At 62.4% G+C, this 20,318-nt stretch overlaps 1 protein-coding gene across 1 annotated transcript; it reads right to left on the bottom strand.

Annotated features, from left to right (window-relative positions):
* Nucleotides 1-202: 202 nt before the first annotated feature.
* KCNN3 (potassium calcium-activated channel subfamily N member 3) lies at nucleotides 203-20,050 on the bottom strand. The gene is made up of 8 exons (XM_054396980.1): nucleotides 19,328-20,050; nucleotides 16,326-16,421; nucleotides 11,970-12,388; nucleotides 5,990-6,131; nucleotides 3,561-3,671; nucleotides 1,853-1,980; nucleotides 1,653-1,722; nucleotides 203-499 (listed from the first exon to the last, which is right to left on the bottom strand). Exons 1-8 carry the CDS (start codon nucleotides 20,048-20,050, stop codon nucleotides 203-205), a joined length of 1,986 nt encoding a protein of 661 aa, XP_054252955.1.
* Nucleotides 20,051-20,318: the final 268 nt, after the last annotated feature.

Genomic DNA, 20,318 nt, shown 5'->3' with positions numbered 1-20,318 from the left:
AGGCACCTGAACGGGGATGCGATTCCCGAAACCAAGGCGTTGGCAAAGCTCCGAGCAAGGCTCGGGGCACTGCTGGTCCCCACCGGCTCCGGCCGAAGGGTCCTTGCGGCGGCGGCTCGAGGACCAGAAGAAAAGTTCCGTGGAGACCTCGGGACCTGTCCGTTGGGTGGGTGGGGGGTAGGGGGAGCTAAGGGGCTGCGTTTTAGCAGCTGCTTGAGCTTGTGTAAGGGGTGGGGAAGGAGGTGGAGCTGACCCCGATGGGGCTCTCGGAGAGAGGAGTTTGGGGGGTGGCCACGGGCACGCCGACCCCCCGAGCCTCCAGGACGGCGGCGAGCAGGCGCTGCTGCTGCTGCCGGAGCATGTCGGCCATCAGCAGGGGCAGGGAGTTGAAGCTGGCACTCAGCTGCTCCAGCTTGGACTCCAGGCTGCCAATCTGCTTCTCCAAGTCCTCGCTGCGGTCGTTGAGCTCGGTGATGAGGTCGTACATCACGTTCTGCATCTACCGAGGGGAGGAGCGGAGGGGTCAAGCACGGCGGCTTGGAAGGGTTCGTGCAGAGCCAAGCCCCTTAACCCCTTCCTGCAAGCAAAGCCCCGAGAGCCACCCAGGCGCCCCCTTGGGCACCAAGGCAACAGCTTGGCTTGTCCTAGGGCATTGAAATGATCAGGTCAAGGGAGGTTTTCCTCCCCCTCTGCCTTGCTCTATACCCTGGGGAGGACACATCTGGAGTATTGGGGCCAGTTCTGGACTCCCCACTTGAAGAGAGACTTGAGAGCTACTGAGTCCAGTGGAGGCTGGGAAGGTGCTGAGGGGCCCGGAGCAGCTCTGTGAGGAGAAAAGGCTGAGAGCCCTGGGGCACAAACTGGAACCCAGGAGGTTCTATCTGAGCAGGAGGAGAAAATTCTTAGGCGTGAGGCTGCTGGAGGCCTGGGGCAGGCTGCCCAAAGAGGTTGTGGAGTCTCCTGTGGAGATCTTCCAACCCCACTTGACCATTGTGATCCTGGGCGAGCTGCTGTGGGTGACCCTGCTGGAGCAGGGGGGTTGGAGGAGATGAGCCTCAGAGTTCCCTTCCAACCCCACCATGATGGGATTCAAGGAAGAAATTCTTCTTCATGAGGGAGGTGAGAGGCTGGCACAGGTTGCCCGGGGAGGTGGAGGAAGCCTCATCCCTGGAGCTTTTTAAGGCCAGGCTGGATGTGGCTCTGAGCAACCTGATCTAGTGGGAGGTGTCCCTGCCCATGGCAGGGGGGGGTTGGAACTGGCTGAGCCTTGAGGTCCCTTCCAACCCTGACAATTCTATGGCTCTATGATACTATGAAAGCTGCCTCCAGGCAGGCAGAGGGGAAAGGTGCAGCCAGCCCTGTGCTGCCCAGCAATAGTTCCCCTGCCTGGGGCTACAAAAGGGGTGCAGGGGGCAAAGACCTTTCCTGGAAGCAGGAGGCGGGGACCCCCACCCCCAGCCCTTGGCTTGTGTCTGTTTTCCCTCCTGCAGCCATCCCGCTGCAGCTCCTCCTGGCTGACATCTGCCGCGCCGGAGCAGCCCGCGGTCAGCCAGGTCCTCCGCAGCCCTTCCCGGTGAGGAGAAACATCCGGAGCAGGCTGGCCGAGCCCGGAGGGGTGGAGGGTGGGGGAGGTGGTCACCGCGGGGACTTGCCTTCGAGAGGTCAACCAGGGTGTTGGCTTGGTCGCTCAGCTTCCTCTGCTCCATTTTCACGCTCCGCAACCTGGAGAGGAGGAAAAACGCAAACCAGGGCTGCACTCCCCCTGCCCCGACAGCGAACCGCAGGGCAGGCAGAGCCCCGGCCGTGTGCCAGGGCCTGGGCACTTCCACCCTGGGGCTGGGGGATCCCTTACTGGTGAATGGCTTGTAGGAACTTCCTCTGATGCTTCCTGACTTTGGCGTGGTCGATCTTCTTCAGCAGCTTGGTGTGCTTGTAGATGAGCCACGTCTCCCTCAGGACGTTGGCTGCTGCGTTCTTGATCTGCAGGAGCAGAGGGGAGACATTTGGCTGCCGGTCGCCGGCCCCGGCGCGCAGGGTTCCACCGTGACGCCAGAGCTGGCTCCGCCGTGAGCCGGTGCCAGGAGCTCTCGGCTGGTGGCAGCTGGAGCGAGGCGCTTGGCTCTGCTCCCGCCTCGTCTCCTGCTCCTCCGGAGGGACCGCGGGGTGGTTCCGATGGGAGCCAGAGCAGGCAGAGCCTCCACCGAGCTCCAGACGGTTCCCGGTGTGCTGGTAGCCCCATCCCACCCCGCGCCGGTGCTCCACCGCCGGGGTCCTCACCCGCACATGGAGCTGTGCCCGTTGTCTGCATGCGGGGCTGTGCCCACTGTCTGCAGGTGGAGCTGTGCCCATCACCCGTGTGGGGCTGTGCCCATCACCCGTGTGGGGCTGTGCCTATTGTCTGCAGGTGGGGCTGTGCCCATCACCTGTGTGGGGCTGTGCCCATCGCCTGAGTGTGGGGTTATGCCCACTGCCTGCATGTGGAGCTGTGCCCATCACCTGTGTGGGACTGTGCCCATCACCCGTGTGGGGCTGTGCCTATTGTCTGCAGGTGGGGCTGTGCCCATCACCCGTGTGGGGCTGTGCCCATCGCCTGAGTGTGGGGTTATGCCCACTGCTTGCATGTGGAGCTGTGCCCATCACCCACATGCAGAGCTGTTGCCCATCACCCGCATGCAGAGCTGTGCCCACTGCCTGCATGTGGAGCTGTGCCCATTGCCTGCATTGGGGCTGTGCCCATCACCCGCATGCAGAGTTGTGCCCAGCACCCATGTGCAGAGCTGTGCCCATTGCCCACATGTGGGGCTGTGCCCACTGCCTCAAGAAAAAAAGCAAAGATGCCCAACTTTGCTGGGTTCCCGATCCAGCTGCTGCTCCTGGCAGACCCTGGCTGTGCTGCCAGCACCAGGATGTGGCTTCCTCAGGCTTCCCAGCAAACCACAGCTCTGCTGCTCACTCCAAGAGGAGTTTGCCACCATCCCTGGCACAGACCCTGCAGATCCATATCCATGGCTGTTGTGCCAAACCCTTCGTCCCATCGTGGTACCCATGGGACCCACACCCAGAGGTGCCAACACCTTCATCCTGCCTTGGTATGCACAGGATCTGGACCCAGGGGTGCTGACAGCTTCATCCCACCATGATACCCATGGTACCCATGGTACCCACACCCAGAGGTGCCAACACCTTCATGCTGCCTTGGTATCCACAGGATCTGCACCCAGGGGTGCCAACCCCTTCATCCCACCATGGTATCCATGGGACCAACACCTTCATCCTGCCTTGGTACCCACAGGATCTCTACCCAGGGGTGCTGACACCTTCATCCCACCATGATACCCATGGGAGCAGCACCCAGAGGTGCCAACACCTTTATCCTGCTGTGGTATCCACAGGATCTGCACCCAGGGATGCCAACACCTTCATCCCACCATGGTACCCATAGGACCAGGACCTTCACCCTGCCTTGGTACCCACAGGATCTGCACCCAGGGGTGCTGACAGCCTCATCCCACCATTGTACCCCTCATGCCCAGCTCCTGCCAGCCCTCATGGCACCTCACCCGCTTGGTCAGCTGCGTGTCCATCATGAAGTTGTGGACATGCTTCTCAGCTTTGGTCAGCTCCAGCTTCCTGGCCACCACGGCCACCACCAGTGCTGTGCAGCCAGCACCCTGCACAGGGCAGAGGGAGAGGGGAGGGACACACATCAGTTGGGGAAATGGTGTTGTCACCTTCCAGCACCTAGGCAACAGCAGCACCCCCAATCCCTCCCCACTGCAAGCCCCCCATTAACTCAGGCTCTATCACCCCACCCACTGCAAGCCCCTCATCAGCTCAGGCTCCATCCCCCTCCCTTCATCATCATCCTAATGAGGAGACATCAGAGAGCCTGGACGGCCTCGAGCTGCTGCTGCTGCTCTTCTGGGTAATTAACAGCAGAGGCTGATTTATGAGGTCAGCAGTGAGGAGAGAATCACAGAACCCCAGACCAGGTTGGGTGGGAAGGGACCCTCAAAGCTCATCCAGCCCAACCCCACCCCTGCAGTCAGCAGGGTCACCCCCAGCCAGCCCCAGACCTGCAATGGTGCCAGCCAGGAGGGCATCTCCCACCTCTCTGGGCAGCCTGGGCCAGGCTCTCCCCACCCTCAGCATCAACAATTCCTCCTTCTCTCCACTCTCAATCTCCCTCTTGCAGTTCCAAACCATCCCCCACCCCCCCACCCCCCCCTCCCTTGTCCTGCCACCACAGGCCCTGCTCAGAAGTCTGTCCCCAGCTTTCTGCTCAGCCTTGGAAGGTCTCCAGAAGGTCTCCATGGAGCCTTCTCCAGGATGAATAACCTCAAATCTCTCAGCCTGGCCTTGTAGAAAAGGCTTCTGGAGTGGATTTGCCTTTGAGAAGCAAAGGTGCCAGGCCTCTGCTCCCTCCTCCTCCTCCTCTGCTGCCCCCTCCCTGGCAGAGGTTCCCAGCACTGGCAAATGCTCCTCCATGTATTAAAGAGTCATTAATTAGCATCATGCTCCCAGCCCAATCCTCCAGCATCCCCCAAGGTCCTGCTGCCTGCTCTCAGCTCCCATTGCTTCCCTCTTCCTCGCAGGGCAGCCCCCAGCCCCAGCCATCATGGGGAGGGTCCTCATCCCAGCAGTCACAGGGCAGCCCCCAGCCCCAGCCATCATGGGAGGGGGGTGGTCCCCATCCCAGCAGTCACAGGGCAGCCCCCAGCCCCAGCCATCATGGAGGGGGTCCCATCCTAGCAGTCACAGGGCAGCCCCCAGCCCAAAGGGGGTCCTCATCCCAGCAGTCACAGGGCAGCCCCCAGCCCCAGCCATCATGGGAAGGGGGGGGGGGGGTCCTCATCCCAGCTGTCACAGGGCAGCCCCCAGCCCCAGCCATCATGGGAGAGGTGGGGGGGGGGGGTGTCCTCATCCTGGCAGTCATGGGGGGGGAGTGTCCCTATCCCAGTGCAGGAGCTGAGCTTCCAAAAGGGCACCAGCAGCAGGATGCCCTTTGCCAGATGCTCTCAGATCAAAGCGACCACAAGCTGGTGGCACCTCTGGGACCCCCTTGGCTGAGGCCAGTGGCTGCTGCCCTCCTCTGCCCTGCTGGGAAAAGCCTCCTGGTGCCCCTCCTCCACTCAGCAGGGATTTTTCTCCCTCACTTGGCTTCCACCACCAGCATCAGCCTCGCTGGTGCCCGCCCTGGCACGAGCCAGATCAAAGACTTGAATCCAGTCTTGAGTCAATAACCTGACAGCTCTCATGGGGCACTGAGTGGCAGAGCTGAGCCCAGCTGGTGCCAGGCACCAGCTGCCAAGTGGGATGGATCCAATCCAAGGGCCTGGAGCTAGGCAGAGCTGGGCTGCTGAGTGGATCCGTGGAGGAACTGGGACTGGAGTGGCCCTTGGCCACTGCTGGAGAGTCCCTCAAGCTGGGACATCTCAGGGGTCCCTCTGGGACCCCAGGACCTTTTGGCCATGAGGAAATGAAGCTGCAGCAGGGAGGTGATGCCAGCAGGCAGAGAGCTCCCAGCTGGTCCCAGCCTTCAGCAGGAGCCAGCAGCAGTTGGGATGGCTCTGGATGATGGATGCCAGGTGGTGTGAACAGGGACAGCCAAGGGATGCTCAGGAGCCCTTGGGGACATCCCTGACCCTGCTGAGGTCTGACTCCCCCCTCCCTCACTCAACACAGGCTCAGATCCACCCTGAATTCACTGCTGGAGACTGGTTGGGGTTCCACGCTGTGCCCCAGATGCCAGGCACCCACCCAGCCTGTACCACCACCACCTCCTCACCCAAACCACAGCGTTTGCATCTTGCTGTGCTCCCAGGAACCGCAGCAGCAGCTCAGGCAGCTCCCAGGCTGGGAGACCTCCGAGCTGAAGCCACCACACCTCATGCACGGGGACCAGCTGGGAAAACCTGATGGCCCTGCTGCCACCACAGGACTAGGCAGAGCCCTGGGGAGTGGACACCCAGCTCGGCACGGCCCTTACCATGATGCCAGTGAGCAGACAGACGCCCTTCCCGCAGTAGGTGTGTGGCACCATATCCCCGTAGCCAATGGAGAGGAAGGTGATGGAGATGAGCCACATGGCGCCCAGGAAGTTGCTGGTGACGTCCTGCTGGTCGTGGTACCTTGCCAAAGAGACAGAGGCATCGGTGTCACAGCAGGGGATGGGAGAAGGGGGGGAGGAGAGCTGTCGGGGGGCCGCAGGGCCCAAGCCGAGCAGGGCGGCTGCGCTGTGCGGCGGGGGAGCAGCGATCAGCGCCGCAGGACGCCCCCCGACAGCGGCCCTTGCGCAACTTCTGGCAGAGGAAAACCCACACGGAGCAAACCGGAGCCAGAAACGCCGCGGAAAGGGTTTCTGCTTTCCCTCAGACCTGTCACCACATCCCCCGGCCCCGGGCGCTGCGCGGCGCGGCGGTGGGAGCCTGCTGATGGCAGAAACAGCTGCGGCTTGAGCGGGGCCAGCTCCGCCGGCAGCAGCCTCCTCCGCATTCCCCCACCCGCCGCGGCCGCGGCTCCCCCCTGAGCTGCCCCCGGGGCTGGGGGGGGACGACACACAGAGCCCGCAGCAGCCCCGGCAAGGGATTGCTGCCAAGCCTCCGGCATGTCCTTGGCTGCCGGACGGCGCCCGGGAGCGCTTCACACGCCGCAGACGGAGCGCACCTGGAGCGGCGGCGGCGGCTGCCCCGGGGACGCTGCAAACCTTCCCCGGCCGCGGCCCCGCCGAGCTGCGAGGTCACGACCGCCCTGACCGGCACGGCAGCCGCTGAGGCTCTTCCGGCAAACATGCAACGGGGGCCCTGGCTGCCGCCCAGCTGCTCAGGATTCTCCAGTCCTGAGCCGTGTGGGGATGGTCCTCAGGGAAAGCTTCCCAATGGGATGCGGCGCTGCCTCCGAGCCCTGCCCCCAGCACCAAGCCCCAAGGTGGGCAGCGCCGGACCATGGGTACCAACGGTGCCTGCAGCATCCCGCTCCCCAACAGGCTGCTCCCAGCCTCCTCATGAAACCAGGAGAAGGAAACCAGATGGAGCTCTTGGCAATCCCACCCAGTCCATCCCAGCTCCTTGCTCCCGCAGCAGTTGGGTTTTCTCCTCTTCTGAAACCTTTCCCACCCCTCTCCACGAGTAAGTGAGGACTTGAATGAGATCCTGGTGCAGGACAAAGTGTCCCCAGCACAGCATCACAGAATGGTTTGTTTTGGAAGAGACCTTTCAGATCGTGGAGTCCAAGCCTTGACCCAGCACTGCCCCAGGGCACCACCAAGCTATGGCCCTCAGCACCACAACTTGGGTACCCCTCCAGGGATGGAGACTCCACCACTGCCTAGGCCAGGCCTGGACAAGCCTCAAGGGGCAGAAATTGTTCCTCACATCCAAACTAAACATTCCCTGGGGCAACTTGAGGCCCTTTCCTCTTGTCCTGTTTCTTGGCCCTTGGGGGAAAAGCCCAACCCCCACCTGGCTCCAACCTCCTCTCAGGGAGCTGTAGAGACCCAGAAGGTCTCCCCTCAGCCTCCTTTTCTCCAGGGTGAACAACTCCAGGTCCCTCAACTGCTCCTCACCAGAACTGTGCTCTAGACCCACGGTGAGAGCTGCTGCAGGGTTGCCCAGTGAAGCCAGTGCCAGTCTCTGCAGCCACACAGAGCTGCCCAACCCTGGTGCCAGCAGCACTCCCTGTCCCTGTGCCATGTTCCCCTGGGAAAGGCTCAGCCCAGCACATCCCAGCTGAGAGGATGCCCTCAGGAGCCTCGTGCTGGGCAAAGGGGTCACAGCATAGCCAGACACCAAGAAGCACTTGGAGCTAATAAACAGGAGGGGCTGGCACATGCCATAGCTGGCACAGGCTGCCCGCCCATGCCAAGGGCTGCCCTTATCCGTTAGACCCCAGCACTGCTTTCCACCACTCCCTCATCCACCTGCCCCCACTAAGGGCACAGCCACTCCCCACCAGCAGAGCTGCCACACAGCATCACCCTGGTTGATGCCATGCCAGGGCCAAGCAGAGCTATGCCAGGGCCTGTGGCATCACCGGCTTGACCAAACTGACCCCACCAGTTCGGGCAGCAGGAGCTGGGGGGCTGGGGGGGCTGGCTGCAGCCTCACCCACCGGGGAGTGGGGCTGGCTGCACGTGCGGGCACACGTGTGGGCACACGTGCCAGCCGCCGGCGGGCAGGGCCGGCAGCGCTGCTGGCACCGCAGGCAGCTCTGCGTGGCGGCAGGGCGAGGTTGCTAAGCGACTCACTGCCTTCCAACGTGCTGCAGCCCCCCCAGCGTGCACGGGAGGGTGCCCAGCAGCCACCATGCTGGTGCCCAGTGGGCCCCAGAGCCGCCCACCGGGTGCTGAGGAGACGTGTGCCACCGTTTTGCCACCCCGGCCTGGGCACTGCGTCTGAGGTGCCAGCAGGTGATGCTTGGGGACAGTACCACCACCCCACAACAGGTTGCCAAGCGCTGCTTCAGCACCCTGCCGTCGACGGGGACTTGCCCTGGGTGGCACCAGTGTGCGCCCAGGGATGGTGGAGCCCTTGGGCATGGAACTGTTCCACGGTTCCCAGGTCACTGTGTCCCCAAGCCCAGCCAGCAGCGTGTCCCCACGATCGTGTCTGTCCCTCCACAGCCGGAGGGAGGTGGCAGCAGGGTGGTGGCTGCGGTGCCAGTGCCGGGCAGTGCCTCGTTTGCGTCATCTCTCTTTTTTGGGGGGGGAGGGGGCACATTTAGTTCATTATTTCCATGGCATTTGCCAGCCCAAGCCTCCCCCCACCCCTCCAAAAGGTGCAGCAGCATCCAAGCCCCAGCCTGTCCCCCGGGGAGCCTGCCCGCCCTGGCTTCTTCTTTCCGAGGCACAAAGGAAAAAAAAAAAAGAATCTCCCAAACACAATTAAGCAGCTCCGGAGGAGCTCTCCAGCACATCCTGAGAGCATCGTTAAGGGAGGCCGGAAGGCAGCGGCTGCAGCCTGCAGAAGCTGCTGAAGAAACCTCAGCGTGGGGCTCAGCCTCGCTGCCGCCACACCCAGAGCTGCTCCGATGCTCCCTTCGCAGAATGGGTTGGGTTGGAAGGGGAGCTCAAAGCTCAGCCAGCTCCAATTCCACTGCCACGGGCAAGGACACCTCCCACCAGGCCCAGGTTGCTCGAAGCCACATCCCAGCCTGGCCTTGAACACCTCCAGGGAGGGGACAGCCACAACCTCCCTTGGGGCAGCCTGTTCCAGAGTCTCCCCCACCCTCACCCTAGAGAATTTCTTCCTCCTCTCCAAGTCTCAACCTCCCTTCTCCCAGCTCAAACCCCATTCCTGGGGGTGACCACAAAATCGTGCCCCGAGGAAGAGGAGGAGTGGCCTTCCCCCTGCCTTGCAAGAGCCCTCCCAGAAGCGAACTGGGTGTCCCAGGGGACGCCGGGGTGTGGGAGGTGCGAATCTTCGCAGCTCGGCTCCGAGGATGGCACAAAGCTGCTGCAGCAACTCCCAGGGATTCCTCCTGCTTGGCTTGATCCACAAACACAAACCCCACAGCACCGGCGCTGTCCTGAGCCTGGCACAGCACCCAGCTCAGCCTCCTAGGGACAGTAATGGTCCCTGCTGGGACAGGACACAGGACACCCTGTCAGGGACCTGCTCTCTGGATGGGCACCACCAGAACCTCACACCACAGCTGGGGAGAAACCGCCCCAGTACAGCATTGGGAGAGCTGGGGGAGCTCCACCAAAGCTTCCTGCTGGGACAGGACACCCTGTCAGGGACCTGCTTCCCTTGCCCGGGGATGGATGGGCACCACCAGCACCTCACACCACAGCTGGGGAGAAACCTCCCCAGCACAGCATTGGGAGGGCTGGGGGAGCTCCACCAAAGCTCTCTGCTGGGATAGGACACAGGACACCCTGTCAGGGACCTGCTCTCTGGATGGGCACCACCAGAACCTCGCAGCACAGCTGAGGAGAAACCTTCCCAGCACAGCATTGGGAGGGCTTGGGGAGCTCCACCAGAGCTTCCTGCTGGGACAGGACACAGGACACCCTGTCAGGGACCTGCTCTCTGGATGGGCACCACCAGCACCTCACACCACAGCTGGGGAGAAACCTCCCCAGCACAGCCCTGGGAGGGCTGGGGGAGCTCCACCAAAGCTCCCTGCTGGCACAGGAGACAGGACCCCTTCTGAGGGACCTGCTCTCTGGATGGGCACCACCAGAACCTCACAGCACAGGGAGGGCTAGGGGAGCTCTACCAATGCTCCCCTCAGGGGGCAGAGGGGTGCTGGCACGACCCCAGGAGACGGAGGCTCAGCGGTGCCCACCGGCGCCGGTCGCCACAGCAACCCTCGCTCCAAGTGCCGATGCCAGTGTGATGCCATCCGGCAGTGGGTTTGTCACCACAGTGTTGTCATGGCAGTGGCTCACAGAGATGCCACTGCCAGCTTGGCAGCACCGCCAGCCACTGCCAGCTTGGCAGCACCGCCAGCCCCCCAGCTACTGCCATTGCCTCTGTCCCCTACCTGCCCTCCCGGTGCTCCCATGTCAGCTGGCAACTGCACACTCTTCCCTCATCCTGGGGGTCCCCAGGATTGTCCCTGGGCATCCTGCCCAGGATGGGGGCTGGTTGGAGGGAACCCATGGATGCCAAGCCCCCAAGTCCCTGCATTGCTCCCACTGGGTGCTGGGACATCAAAGCTTCACCAAGCATCCCAAACTACTGCGGATCCCAAACCACCGAGCATCCCAAACCACTGCAGATCCCAAGCCGTTGAGCTTTCCAAACCATTGAGCATCCCAAACCATTGAGCATCCCAAACCATTGAGCATCCCAAAGCATTGAGCTTTCCAAACCATTGAGCATCCCAAACCACTGCAGATCCCAAACCATTGAGCATCTCAAATCATCTCTTATCCAAAACCATTGACATCCCCACTGCACATCCCAAACCTCCTCTCATCCCAAACCATTGAGCATCCCAAACCATTGAGCTTTCCAAACCATTGAGCATCCCAAACCACGGCAGATCCCAAACCATTGAGCTTTCCAAACCATTGAGCATCCCAAGCCATCTCTTATCCAAAACCATTGACATCCCCACTGCACATCCCAAACCACCTCTCACCCCAAACCACCTCATATCCCAAACCATTACACATCCCAGACCACCTCACATCCCAAACCACCTCACATCCCAAACCACCTCACATCCCAAACCACCTCTCACCCCAAACCACCTCACACCCCAATCTCTCTCACACCCCAAGCCAGGTCACATCCCAAACCACCTCTCCTCCCAAACCACCTCACATCCCAAACCACCTCACATCCCAAACCACTTCTCATCCCAAACCATTACTCATCCCAAACCCCCTCACACCCCAATCTCTCTCACATCCCAATCTCTCTCACACCCAATCTCTCTCACATCCCAAACCCCCTCACACTCCAATCTCTCTCACATCCCAATCTCTCTCACACCCAATCTCTCTCACATCCCAATCTCTCTCACATCCCAATCTCTCTCACATCCCAAACCCCCTCACACTCCAATCTCTCTCACATCCCAATCTCTCTCACATCCCAATCTCTCTCACACTCCAATCTCTCTCACATCCCAAACCCCCTCACATCCCAATCTCTCTCACATCCCAATCTCTCTCACACCCAATCTCTCTCACATCCCAAACCCCCTCACATCCCAATCTCTCTCACATCCCAATCTCTCTCACACCCAATCTCTCACACATCCCAAACCCCCTCACACTCCAATCTCTCTCACATCCCAAACCCCCTCACACTCCAATCTCTCTCACATCCCAAACCCCCTCACACTCCAATCTCTCTCACATCCCAATCTCTCTCACACCCCAATCTCTCTCACATCCCAATCTCTCTCACATCCCAAACCACCTGACATCCCAAACCACCTCTCACCCCAAACCCTCTCTCACCCTACCCCACCTCTCCTGCACGCCTCCTCCCGTCCCCGCTTCCCCTCACCTCTCGCACACCCGCACCGTCCAGGCGGCGATGATCCAGAGGGAGATGCTGAAGACCAGCAGCACCGTCCCGGGGCAGATGGTCATGAGAGTCTTCATCACGAAGCGAGTGTTGAAGTTGATCTTGTTGAGGGCCCCGATGCTGCGCGAGGAAGCGTCGGTGAAGAGCTTGCTGTGCAGCAGCATCACCCTGGCGATCAGGTAGAGCCTCAGGAACATGGGGATGGACAGGATGATGTCCACGTCTGCCTCTGCCCGGGAAGGGGTGTAGGAAAAAGCCAGGCGAGCTGTCCAGAAAAATTTGTACTCCCCTGGGATGGGGTGGATGGCACAAACCAGCATCTCCAGGCTGATGTAGAGGATGCGTTCGTAGGTCATAGCTATCCGCCAGTCGTCGGCTCCGTTGTCGATCACAAAGAGCTGGCCAGAGGCAGAGGAGGGGAGGAAAGGAGGCAAAGGCCACAGAGTTACTGCTGGGGCCACTTGGGCAAAGCTCTGCCCCTCCAACCCCAGCACCTCCACTGCCATCACTTCGAGCAAGCAACACCCCAGGCACTGCAAAGCGAGGAATGGATTCGTCCCTGGGCGGCAGCAAGAGAAGTGTGGCCAGCAGGGGTGAGGGAGGGGATTCTCCCCCTCTGCTCTGCTCTGCTGAGACCCCACCTGGAGCTCTGTGTCTACTTCTGGAGCCTCTGTTACAGGAAAGATCTGGAAGTGCTGGAAAGTATCCAGAGAAGGGCCCTGAGGATGAGCAGAGGGCTGGAGCTGCTCTGCTGTGAGGACAGCCTGAGAGAGTTGGGGCTGTGCAGTCTGGAGAAGAGAAGGCTCCCAGGAGACCTTCTTGTGGCCTTCCAGGATCTGAAGGGGGCTCCAAGCAAGCTGGGGAGGGACTTTGGAGGGTGTCAGGGAGTGATAGGACTGGGGGGAATGGAAAAAAAATAGAAATGGGGAGATTCAGATAGGATGTTAGGAAGAAGTTTTTCCCCATGAGGGTGGTGAGAGACTGGCACAGGTTGCCCAGGGAAGTGGTGGAAGCCTCATCCCTGGAGGTGTTTAAGGTCAGGCTGGATGTGGCTGTGAGCAACCTGCTCTAGTGTGAGGTGTCCCTGCCCATGGCAGGGGGGTTGGAACTGGATGGATCTTTGAGGTCCCTTCCAGCCCTGACAATTCCATGATTCTATGAAAACTGGGAATGAGCCTTCAGCATCCCCTCCTCTGCGCTGTCCAGGGCATGGCCACAGAGCTGGGGGCATCCCAGAGAGCTTCAGGGTGCCCAGCCTTGAGCACAGGCCCAGGCCCACCATGGGGACACCTCCCTCTGACCCACTCCTGGCACAGCCTCCAGACCTGGGGCACTGAGTCGGGTGAGCTGTGGTGCCACAGAGCCCCCCCAGCCCCTTTGCTCCTGCTGGGGCTGCACCAGTGCCACCAGTGCCACCATGTCCCCAGTGCCAGGGTAACTTTTGGAGGGGGGGGGGGGGCTGGCACAGAGCACCTGGCTGCTGGCTGAGGATGGGATTTGGTTGCCATGGCAACCGCCAGTTCCTGCTGGGTACCAGCTGCTCTCCCACCCTGCAGATGGAGTTGGGGGCTCTGCAGGAGCTGGGGGGCCTGCTGGTGTCACCCTCCCCATCCTGCCTCTGTGGGTCTGTGCCAAGGCTGCCAGCAGCTTGGCTCTGGTGTGAGAGGGACACCGGTGCCACCGTGGGGACACCCTCAGGGCCTCTCCACAAGCAGCACTTGGCAAAAACACGGCTGGGAACAGATCCAAGGGGGATGTGGCAGCTGGTGCCACTCTCACTGGTGTGTCCTCGACCCTGCAAAGCTCAGAGTGACATTGGCTCATCCTGGGGGGGATGGGGGGTCCAGGAGCTCACCGCAGCCACTCCAGCCCAGCACTGTCTGGGAGCACAGCCCTGGCTGGCACCGTGCCCGGGCACAACCCTCACCGTGGGCCCCTGATGCACCTGTGCCAGGCAGGGCACAAGGGGCTGTCCCCTAGGGCCAGCAAGGAGCTGCCAAGGCTGAGTCACAGAGCAGCCGTCGGTGGCCACCTCCTTTTGTGCTGGGAAAGCTCCTTCTGAGCTGCTTTGTTTCAGAAACTGTTTATATTAAAAAAAAAAAAAATAAAGAAAGAAAGAAAAAAAATGCTCCAAGCTGTCAGGGGAGATCCTCAGGCTGCCAGCCCATCCCTTCCTGGAAAAGGGTGTTAAAAATAAATTAGCGAGAGGAAAGAGGCAGGGAACCTTCTCTCCTGACTGCCTCTGGGGTGTCTGCTCCGGGCCGGCTCGGGGAAGGGAAAGAACAAAGTGTGAGGGGAGGGACGGGAGAGGGTGGGAGGGAGGGGGAGGAGGAGGAGGCTCCGGCAGGTTCTCCCTGCGCCAACCCCTCTCAGCCCAAGCACCTGCAGGCGCAGCGCTGCGGGTTTCCATGGAAACCCCCAGCACGGTCCAGCGGCCCCCAGCGGGGGCATCCCCAGCACCACCAAGCTGCGGCCGGAAAGGAGCAGGCAGGTTGGACGCGGCGGCTCCGACCGAGCCGAGCGCAAGGAAAGCTCCTCGGAAGCCACGTGGAGGGAGGGGAAAAAAAAAAAAATAATAAAGCTTCACATAACTAATGCCACCAAGAGCCCTGGGCACCCCGAGGGCAGAGAGGAGGAAGGCTGTGCCCCTCTAAGCCCCTCAACTGGCACCGGCAGCCTTGCTAGCACCGAGCTGCATCATGTCCGCAGTGAGGGGTTGGGCATAAGATGATCTTTAAGGTCCCTTCCGACCCATCCCATGTGATGATTCCATGGTTCTGTGCTCCACATCACCCCGGGGCACTGCAGAGGTGGCAGACCCTGGCCCCAGGGTGCAGACCACTGAGCTCAGTGCCCCTTGCCTGCGGGCACAGGGAGGGCAGGACCCAGCAACCTAACGAAGTGATTCAGGCAATTAGAAGCCGCAGAGAGCAGAGCTGGGAAGCCAGGGAGGGCAGGAGGACCTTGGGCACCTGCAGCTCTGGCTGGTGAGTGCTGGGCACAGGGATGCCCGGAGGACTTGCACTGTGCCAACCCATCAGGGGACAGACAGGGAGGGGACTGACAGGACCCCAGGAGCTGGACCCAAGACCCCAGAGAAACCGAGGTACAGGGAGGGCTGCAAATATCCCAAAGGATTCAACACAGCACTGAGGGAAGAGGCTGAAGCTGCTGTTGGGTCATTCCTGGAGGCCAGGGAAGCCTGGCAGTGCCACGGCAAGGTGAGCATAGCCCCCACCTTGGGCAGGAGGGCCGAGAGGCTGAGGATTTGCAGCTCCCAAGCCCTGCTGGATTATCACCAATCCCTTTATAAGCACCTCAAAGCCACTAGGGGTGATCGGCAGCCAGCAAGGCTTTGTCCCCAGCAAACCAACTCAAACCTATCTCACTCCCATCCCTCCCAGGGTGACCAGCAGGGCAGCTGGGGCTGGGCTGTGGGGAATTTCGGTGCCTGCAGGGGGGATTTCAGCTGTGGTCATGGGCAGCCTCACGCTGCTGGGCTGGCCTCGTGTGCGCACAACCTGCTCCCAACAACAACAAGCAGAGGAAGCTGGCAAGCACCGAGCACAGCACAGCCTGGCTGACCCCCAGCCACTGCCACCCCCGGGCTGGGGGGGGGGGGGAAATATTGCAGCAAAGGCCAAACCTGACAAATATTTGCTTTGAGCAACTCTCCACCGGGCTCGGAGCCCGAGGAGTGGCGCCGGGGAAGGTCCCTTGCCGGCAGGGGACAGGCAGGGAGCAGAGGATCAGCCTCCACCCTGCCCTGACCCCCAGGCTCCAGCATGAAGAGGCAGGATCTTGGGTGCAGACAAACAGTGGGCACTCAGGGCTGGGGTTTGGGTGCCCCTTTGCCAGGATGTTCCTTCTCCTGCCCAGACATTTGCTCCTCCGGTCTCCAAAGCACATCGGCCCCGAGCCGGAGCCGGATCCCGCAGGGAAGTGAAGCGAAGCCTTCCTGGAGCAAACTGGGAGCCTTTTCACTTCCCAGCAAAGCCAGGGCAGGCAGGGAGGAAAAGAATAAGCAGCCCCTGATTAGCAAAGGATTTCACAGCTTTCCTTGGCACCCCGGACGCTCCAAACCCTTCCTGCCTGCAGCCTCCCCCCCTCCAGCCACCAGCAGCTCTGTGCCCAGGCAGAGCCCTCCTCCATGCCCCCTGACAGCCTTCTCTGCCCCCTGACAACCTGGCATAGCAAGGAGGAGGTTGTTTGCAGGCTGTGAGCTCAGGCACCACATCCCACTGGGGCGGTTGGCAAACCCCCATCGTCCCCCTGTCCCCCAGCTCTGCAGCCACCCAGCCTGGCAGCCCCTCGCTTGGCATCGCCAACACCTACCTGCACCTCCCGCGTGTGGTAGGCAATGATGAGGCCCAGCAGGATGACGGTGGAGAGGCTGATGAGGCATTTCAGGGCCAAGGAGAACATGGAGTCCTGCACAGGAAGAGCAGGGCAGATGTTAGGGGAGGGGGCAATGCCCACAGGACCCCACTGGTGATGGCTGCAGTGCTGAGTTCTGCATGCCCAGGGGGATGCTGTCCCCACAACTCTTTGCCTCCCCCTCCTCGGGCACTTTGGATGCCCCAGCTCCCACCCTGAGCAGTTTGGTATGGTAGTGAGGGCACCACCAGCACCGTGGGCACCATGGGCATCACCAGTACCATAGGCACCACCAGCACCATGGGCACCACCAGCACTGTGAGCAACATTAGCACTGTGAGCAACACGGGCACCACCAGCACAGTGAGCACCACCAGCACCGTGGGCACCTCCAGCACCATGGGCACCACCAGCACTGTGAGCACCATTAGCACCACCAGCACCGTGGGCACCACCAGCACAGTGAACACCACCAGCACTGTGGGCACCACCAGCACTGTGGGCACCTCCAGCACTGTGGGCACCACCAGCACCATGGGCACCACCTGCACCATGGGCACTGCCAGCACTGTGAGCACCACCAGCACCATGAGCACCACCAGCCCAGCGAGCACCATGAGCACCACCAGCACCGTGGGCGCCACCAGTGCCAGGAAAACCACCAAGCACTGGCAACCCCTCACCAAAAGCTTTATCTCCACACCAACCCCCACCCCACACCTCCCATGCCAGCCTTTCAAGACCATGCCCACCCCACACCTCCACCCCATGCCAGCCTGCTAAGCCCCTGCACACTCATGGCACACAGAGTCTCGTCCCCTCCCCCCTCCCCCCACCGGGCATGCTTGTGGCACGCTGAGACCTGGCACACCTACTGCACGCCATCCTTTGCTTGCCAGGCTGCTTTCGGCCTCGCTCTTCTCCCTCTTCCCCCTCCCCCTTCCCTCGTGTTCCTTCGTCCCCCCTGGGGTCTTTCAGCACGGAGAAAGGGACTATTTGCCGCGGAGGCGGCGGCGCATTGTAAACGACTTGGCTCCGGCCGCGCAATTGTGTGGATATAATGGCTGGTGCTGACAGAAGTGCCAAGGCTATTCATAGGCAAAGCCTGGCACCGGGAGGGGGCTTCTGCCAACATGCCAAAAGCACCAGAACCTCAGGAGGGTCGCTGGGTCCCCCCGGGAGGCGCATCCGGGAGGCGCCTCCCGGGGGGACCCAGCGACCCTCCTATGCCCTCCACCTTGGCAGCACCGCGGTGGTGCTAAGGAGGCTGCTTGAAGTCCTGGGAAGCAAGGAAGGCCCCATCCTGCCCAAGACTCGGGGGACAGGCGGAAAAACAGCCTCCAGCATCCTGGCTTTCCGGCTCAGCTCCGGCACTCTCCGGAGCACGCCGTGGCTTGGCCAGAACTGGAAGTGTGCCAGGGCCGGAGCTGTGCCAGGGCCGGCAACACCAACACGACAGCTGCTCCTCTGCTCATGGCCACAGCCCTGCCGGAGGGGATTTAGAAGCAGCCCTGGGGCAGCTGGGAGCCAGGGAAAGCCTCCCTCCCGCCCTGCACCCTGCGGTTGTTGGCAGGAGCATGGCGGCAGGTGCCAGGGCAGGGGTCGGTGGCACGGCGGCGGCACGGCGGCGGCGCTGACTCACGGGGGCTTCCCCGGCTGACACAGCAGCTCGGCGTGCCGGGGGCTAGCAAAGGTTGGCAGCGGCGGCGCCAGCAGCTTGGTGAGGGCAGTTGGTCCCTCCCCGGTGCCAGCCACGCAAGGGAGGCTGTGGCTCAACAGGTAGCGGGCACAGGAGCGGGCAGAGATTTGGCCTTGGCACGGCTGAAAGGGGAGAGGGAGCCGCCAAGGGAAGAGACTCCGGCAGTGGAACAAAGCGAAGCTTCCTCCTCCTCCTCCTCCTCAGCAGGGGGGATCAGAGATGCAGGCTCAGCATCCACATCCCCCTGCCTCACCCGGAGCGGCGGCAACCGCTGCCGGCAGCCCCCCTGCTCCCCTCTACCCGCTGCAGGCTTGCGAGCCCCCCGTTTGCTGACCAAGCAGCCTTCACGGGGAGGCAGCGGGGTCTCCCCCACACCCCGTGGGACCCCCCAAGCACATCCCTTCCTCCCTCCTTCCACCTGCTCCAGCTCTGTCGCCTCCTCCTCCACCCGCGCCGCCGCCCGTGCCGGATAATGGCAGGAAGAGGCGAGCAGCCCCTTCCCACCGCTCTCCTTTTTTTTTTTTCCCCTTCCACCCAGCGGGCACCGTGTGGCACGGGGACCCTGCCGGCCCCGTCCCGCTGACGCCCATGGGTGCCACGCATGCCCTGCCGGGTGCCGATGCCGCTGTGGATAGGTATAAATAACATGACAGATGTCTATACAAAGAGTTATTCATATCGCTGCCAACCAGCTCAGCCCGGGAGCAGGAGCTGGAAGGGGCGTGGGGGGGGTAGAAATTATAAATAAAAGGCCCCGTCCTGAAAAAAAAGGAAAAAAAAAAAGAAGAAGAAGAAGAATAAAAAGGGAAAAAAAGAGGGGAAAATGGAAGAAAGGGGTGTGGAGGAGGAGGAGAAGGAGGAAGGAGGGAGGAGGGGGCACCGCCGCAACCGCTGAGGGCATGGTGCCCTCGGGAGGGCCCAGCCACAGACACCACAAAGCCCAGCGGCTCAGCTCTCGGTGCTGCTGGCACATGGGGGCAGCTCCAGTGCAGCGCCCACCCTGGCACCCAGCAGCCGGGCACGTGGTACCCGGTGGCTCCCACCCAGCCCAACGCTCACCCCGGTTGCCACCTGCAGGAGCAGCGTCCCCGTAAGGCCCCCGGGGCTGTCCCGTCGCTTCCTGGCCAGCCGTTGCCGCCCCGCCCGGTCCCACACGGGATGGGGCCAACGGCTCCGTCCTTAGCCCGCGGGACGCTACCAGCTCCGCGCTCATCCCAAGCGGGCACCATCCTTGTGCCCACCGCCCCGGACCCACCGGTACCTTGGAGTAGAGCCCCCAGGACAGCTCGGTCTCGATGACCATGACGACGATGCCAAACATGCCAAAGATGAGAGCGTAGTCGCTCAGCCTCTTCCTCTTCTCGAAGAGTGCCCGGCGGTGCCCCAGCCGGTACCCAATGTTCTGTGCCTTGCGTTTGGGCCCCTTGGCAAAAGCAGCCGGGGCCGGCCGGGCAGGAGGGCGGTCGGGGCGATGGGCGGCGGGCGCGTGGTTGTCCTCCCGCGAAACGACGATCTCCGGGGGTCCGGTGGCCCCGAAAAGCTGCAAAGGTTGAGCCTCCGGTTCGGCCTCGATGAGGTTCCTGCGGGATGCGCTGAGGCGGCTGAGAGGTTTCATCACCCCCCCGCTGTACTTGCAGGAGCTCATGGCGATCTCGGTGAAGGGGTTGCTGTCCCGTCGGTGAACCAAAGGGCTGGGCTGCCGGTGTTTGCCGCTCCCCAGCCCGGAGCCCGCCGGGTGGTCGCCGAGGTTGAGCTGGCTGCCGTGGCGGGAGGAAGGGTGGAGGGCGGCGGGGGCGGCGGGAGGAGGAGGAGGGGCCCGTAACGACCCGGGCGAGGAGTGCAACAGGCTGTGCTGGAGCGGCGGCAAGGCGGCGGGAGGCGGCGGTGCCGGTGGCCTTTCATCCCCCGGTAAGGGGCAGGGACACCGACCGTCCTCCTCCAGGTCCCCCACGCCCGAATCGTGGAGATGCCCCGATGTTTCCATAACGGCGGCACCGGCGCCGTTTTACCGGGCACCGGCTCCGCTTTACCGGTCACCGGCCCCGCAAGCTGGATCATGAATGGGCGCCGAGCGCTCGCCGCTACCACCGTCGCCCGCCGCCGCCGCCACCGCCGCCGCCGCCGCCGCCCCCGCTGCCGCCGCCGCCGCCGCTGGCCCGGCCCCGCCGCGCCATTGGCCGCGCCGGGGCTCCCCGCAGGCTGACATCATCCCCGCCCGCTCCCCGCTTCGTATCCCACCCCCCCCGCGCCCC

Source organism: Indicator indicator, chromosome 40 (genome assembly GCF_027791375.1).
Source record: "Indicator indicator isolate 239-I01 chromosome 40, UM_Iind_1.1, whole genome shotgun sequence".
In the NCBI taxonomy this organism is placed as follows: domain Eukaryota; kingdom Metazoa; phylum Chordata; class Aves; order Piciformes; family Indicatoridae; genus Indicator; species Indicator indicator.
The sequence above is the reverse complement of the archived record's forward strand: the minus strand, read 5'-3'. Positions and strand labels throughout refer to the sequence as shown.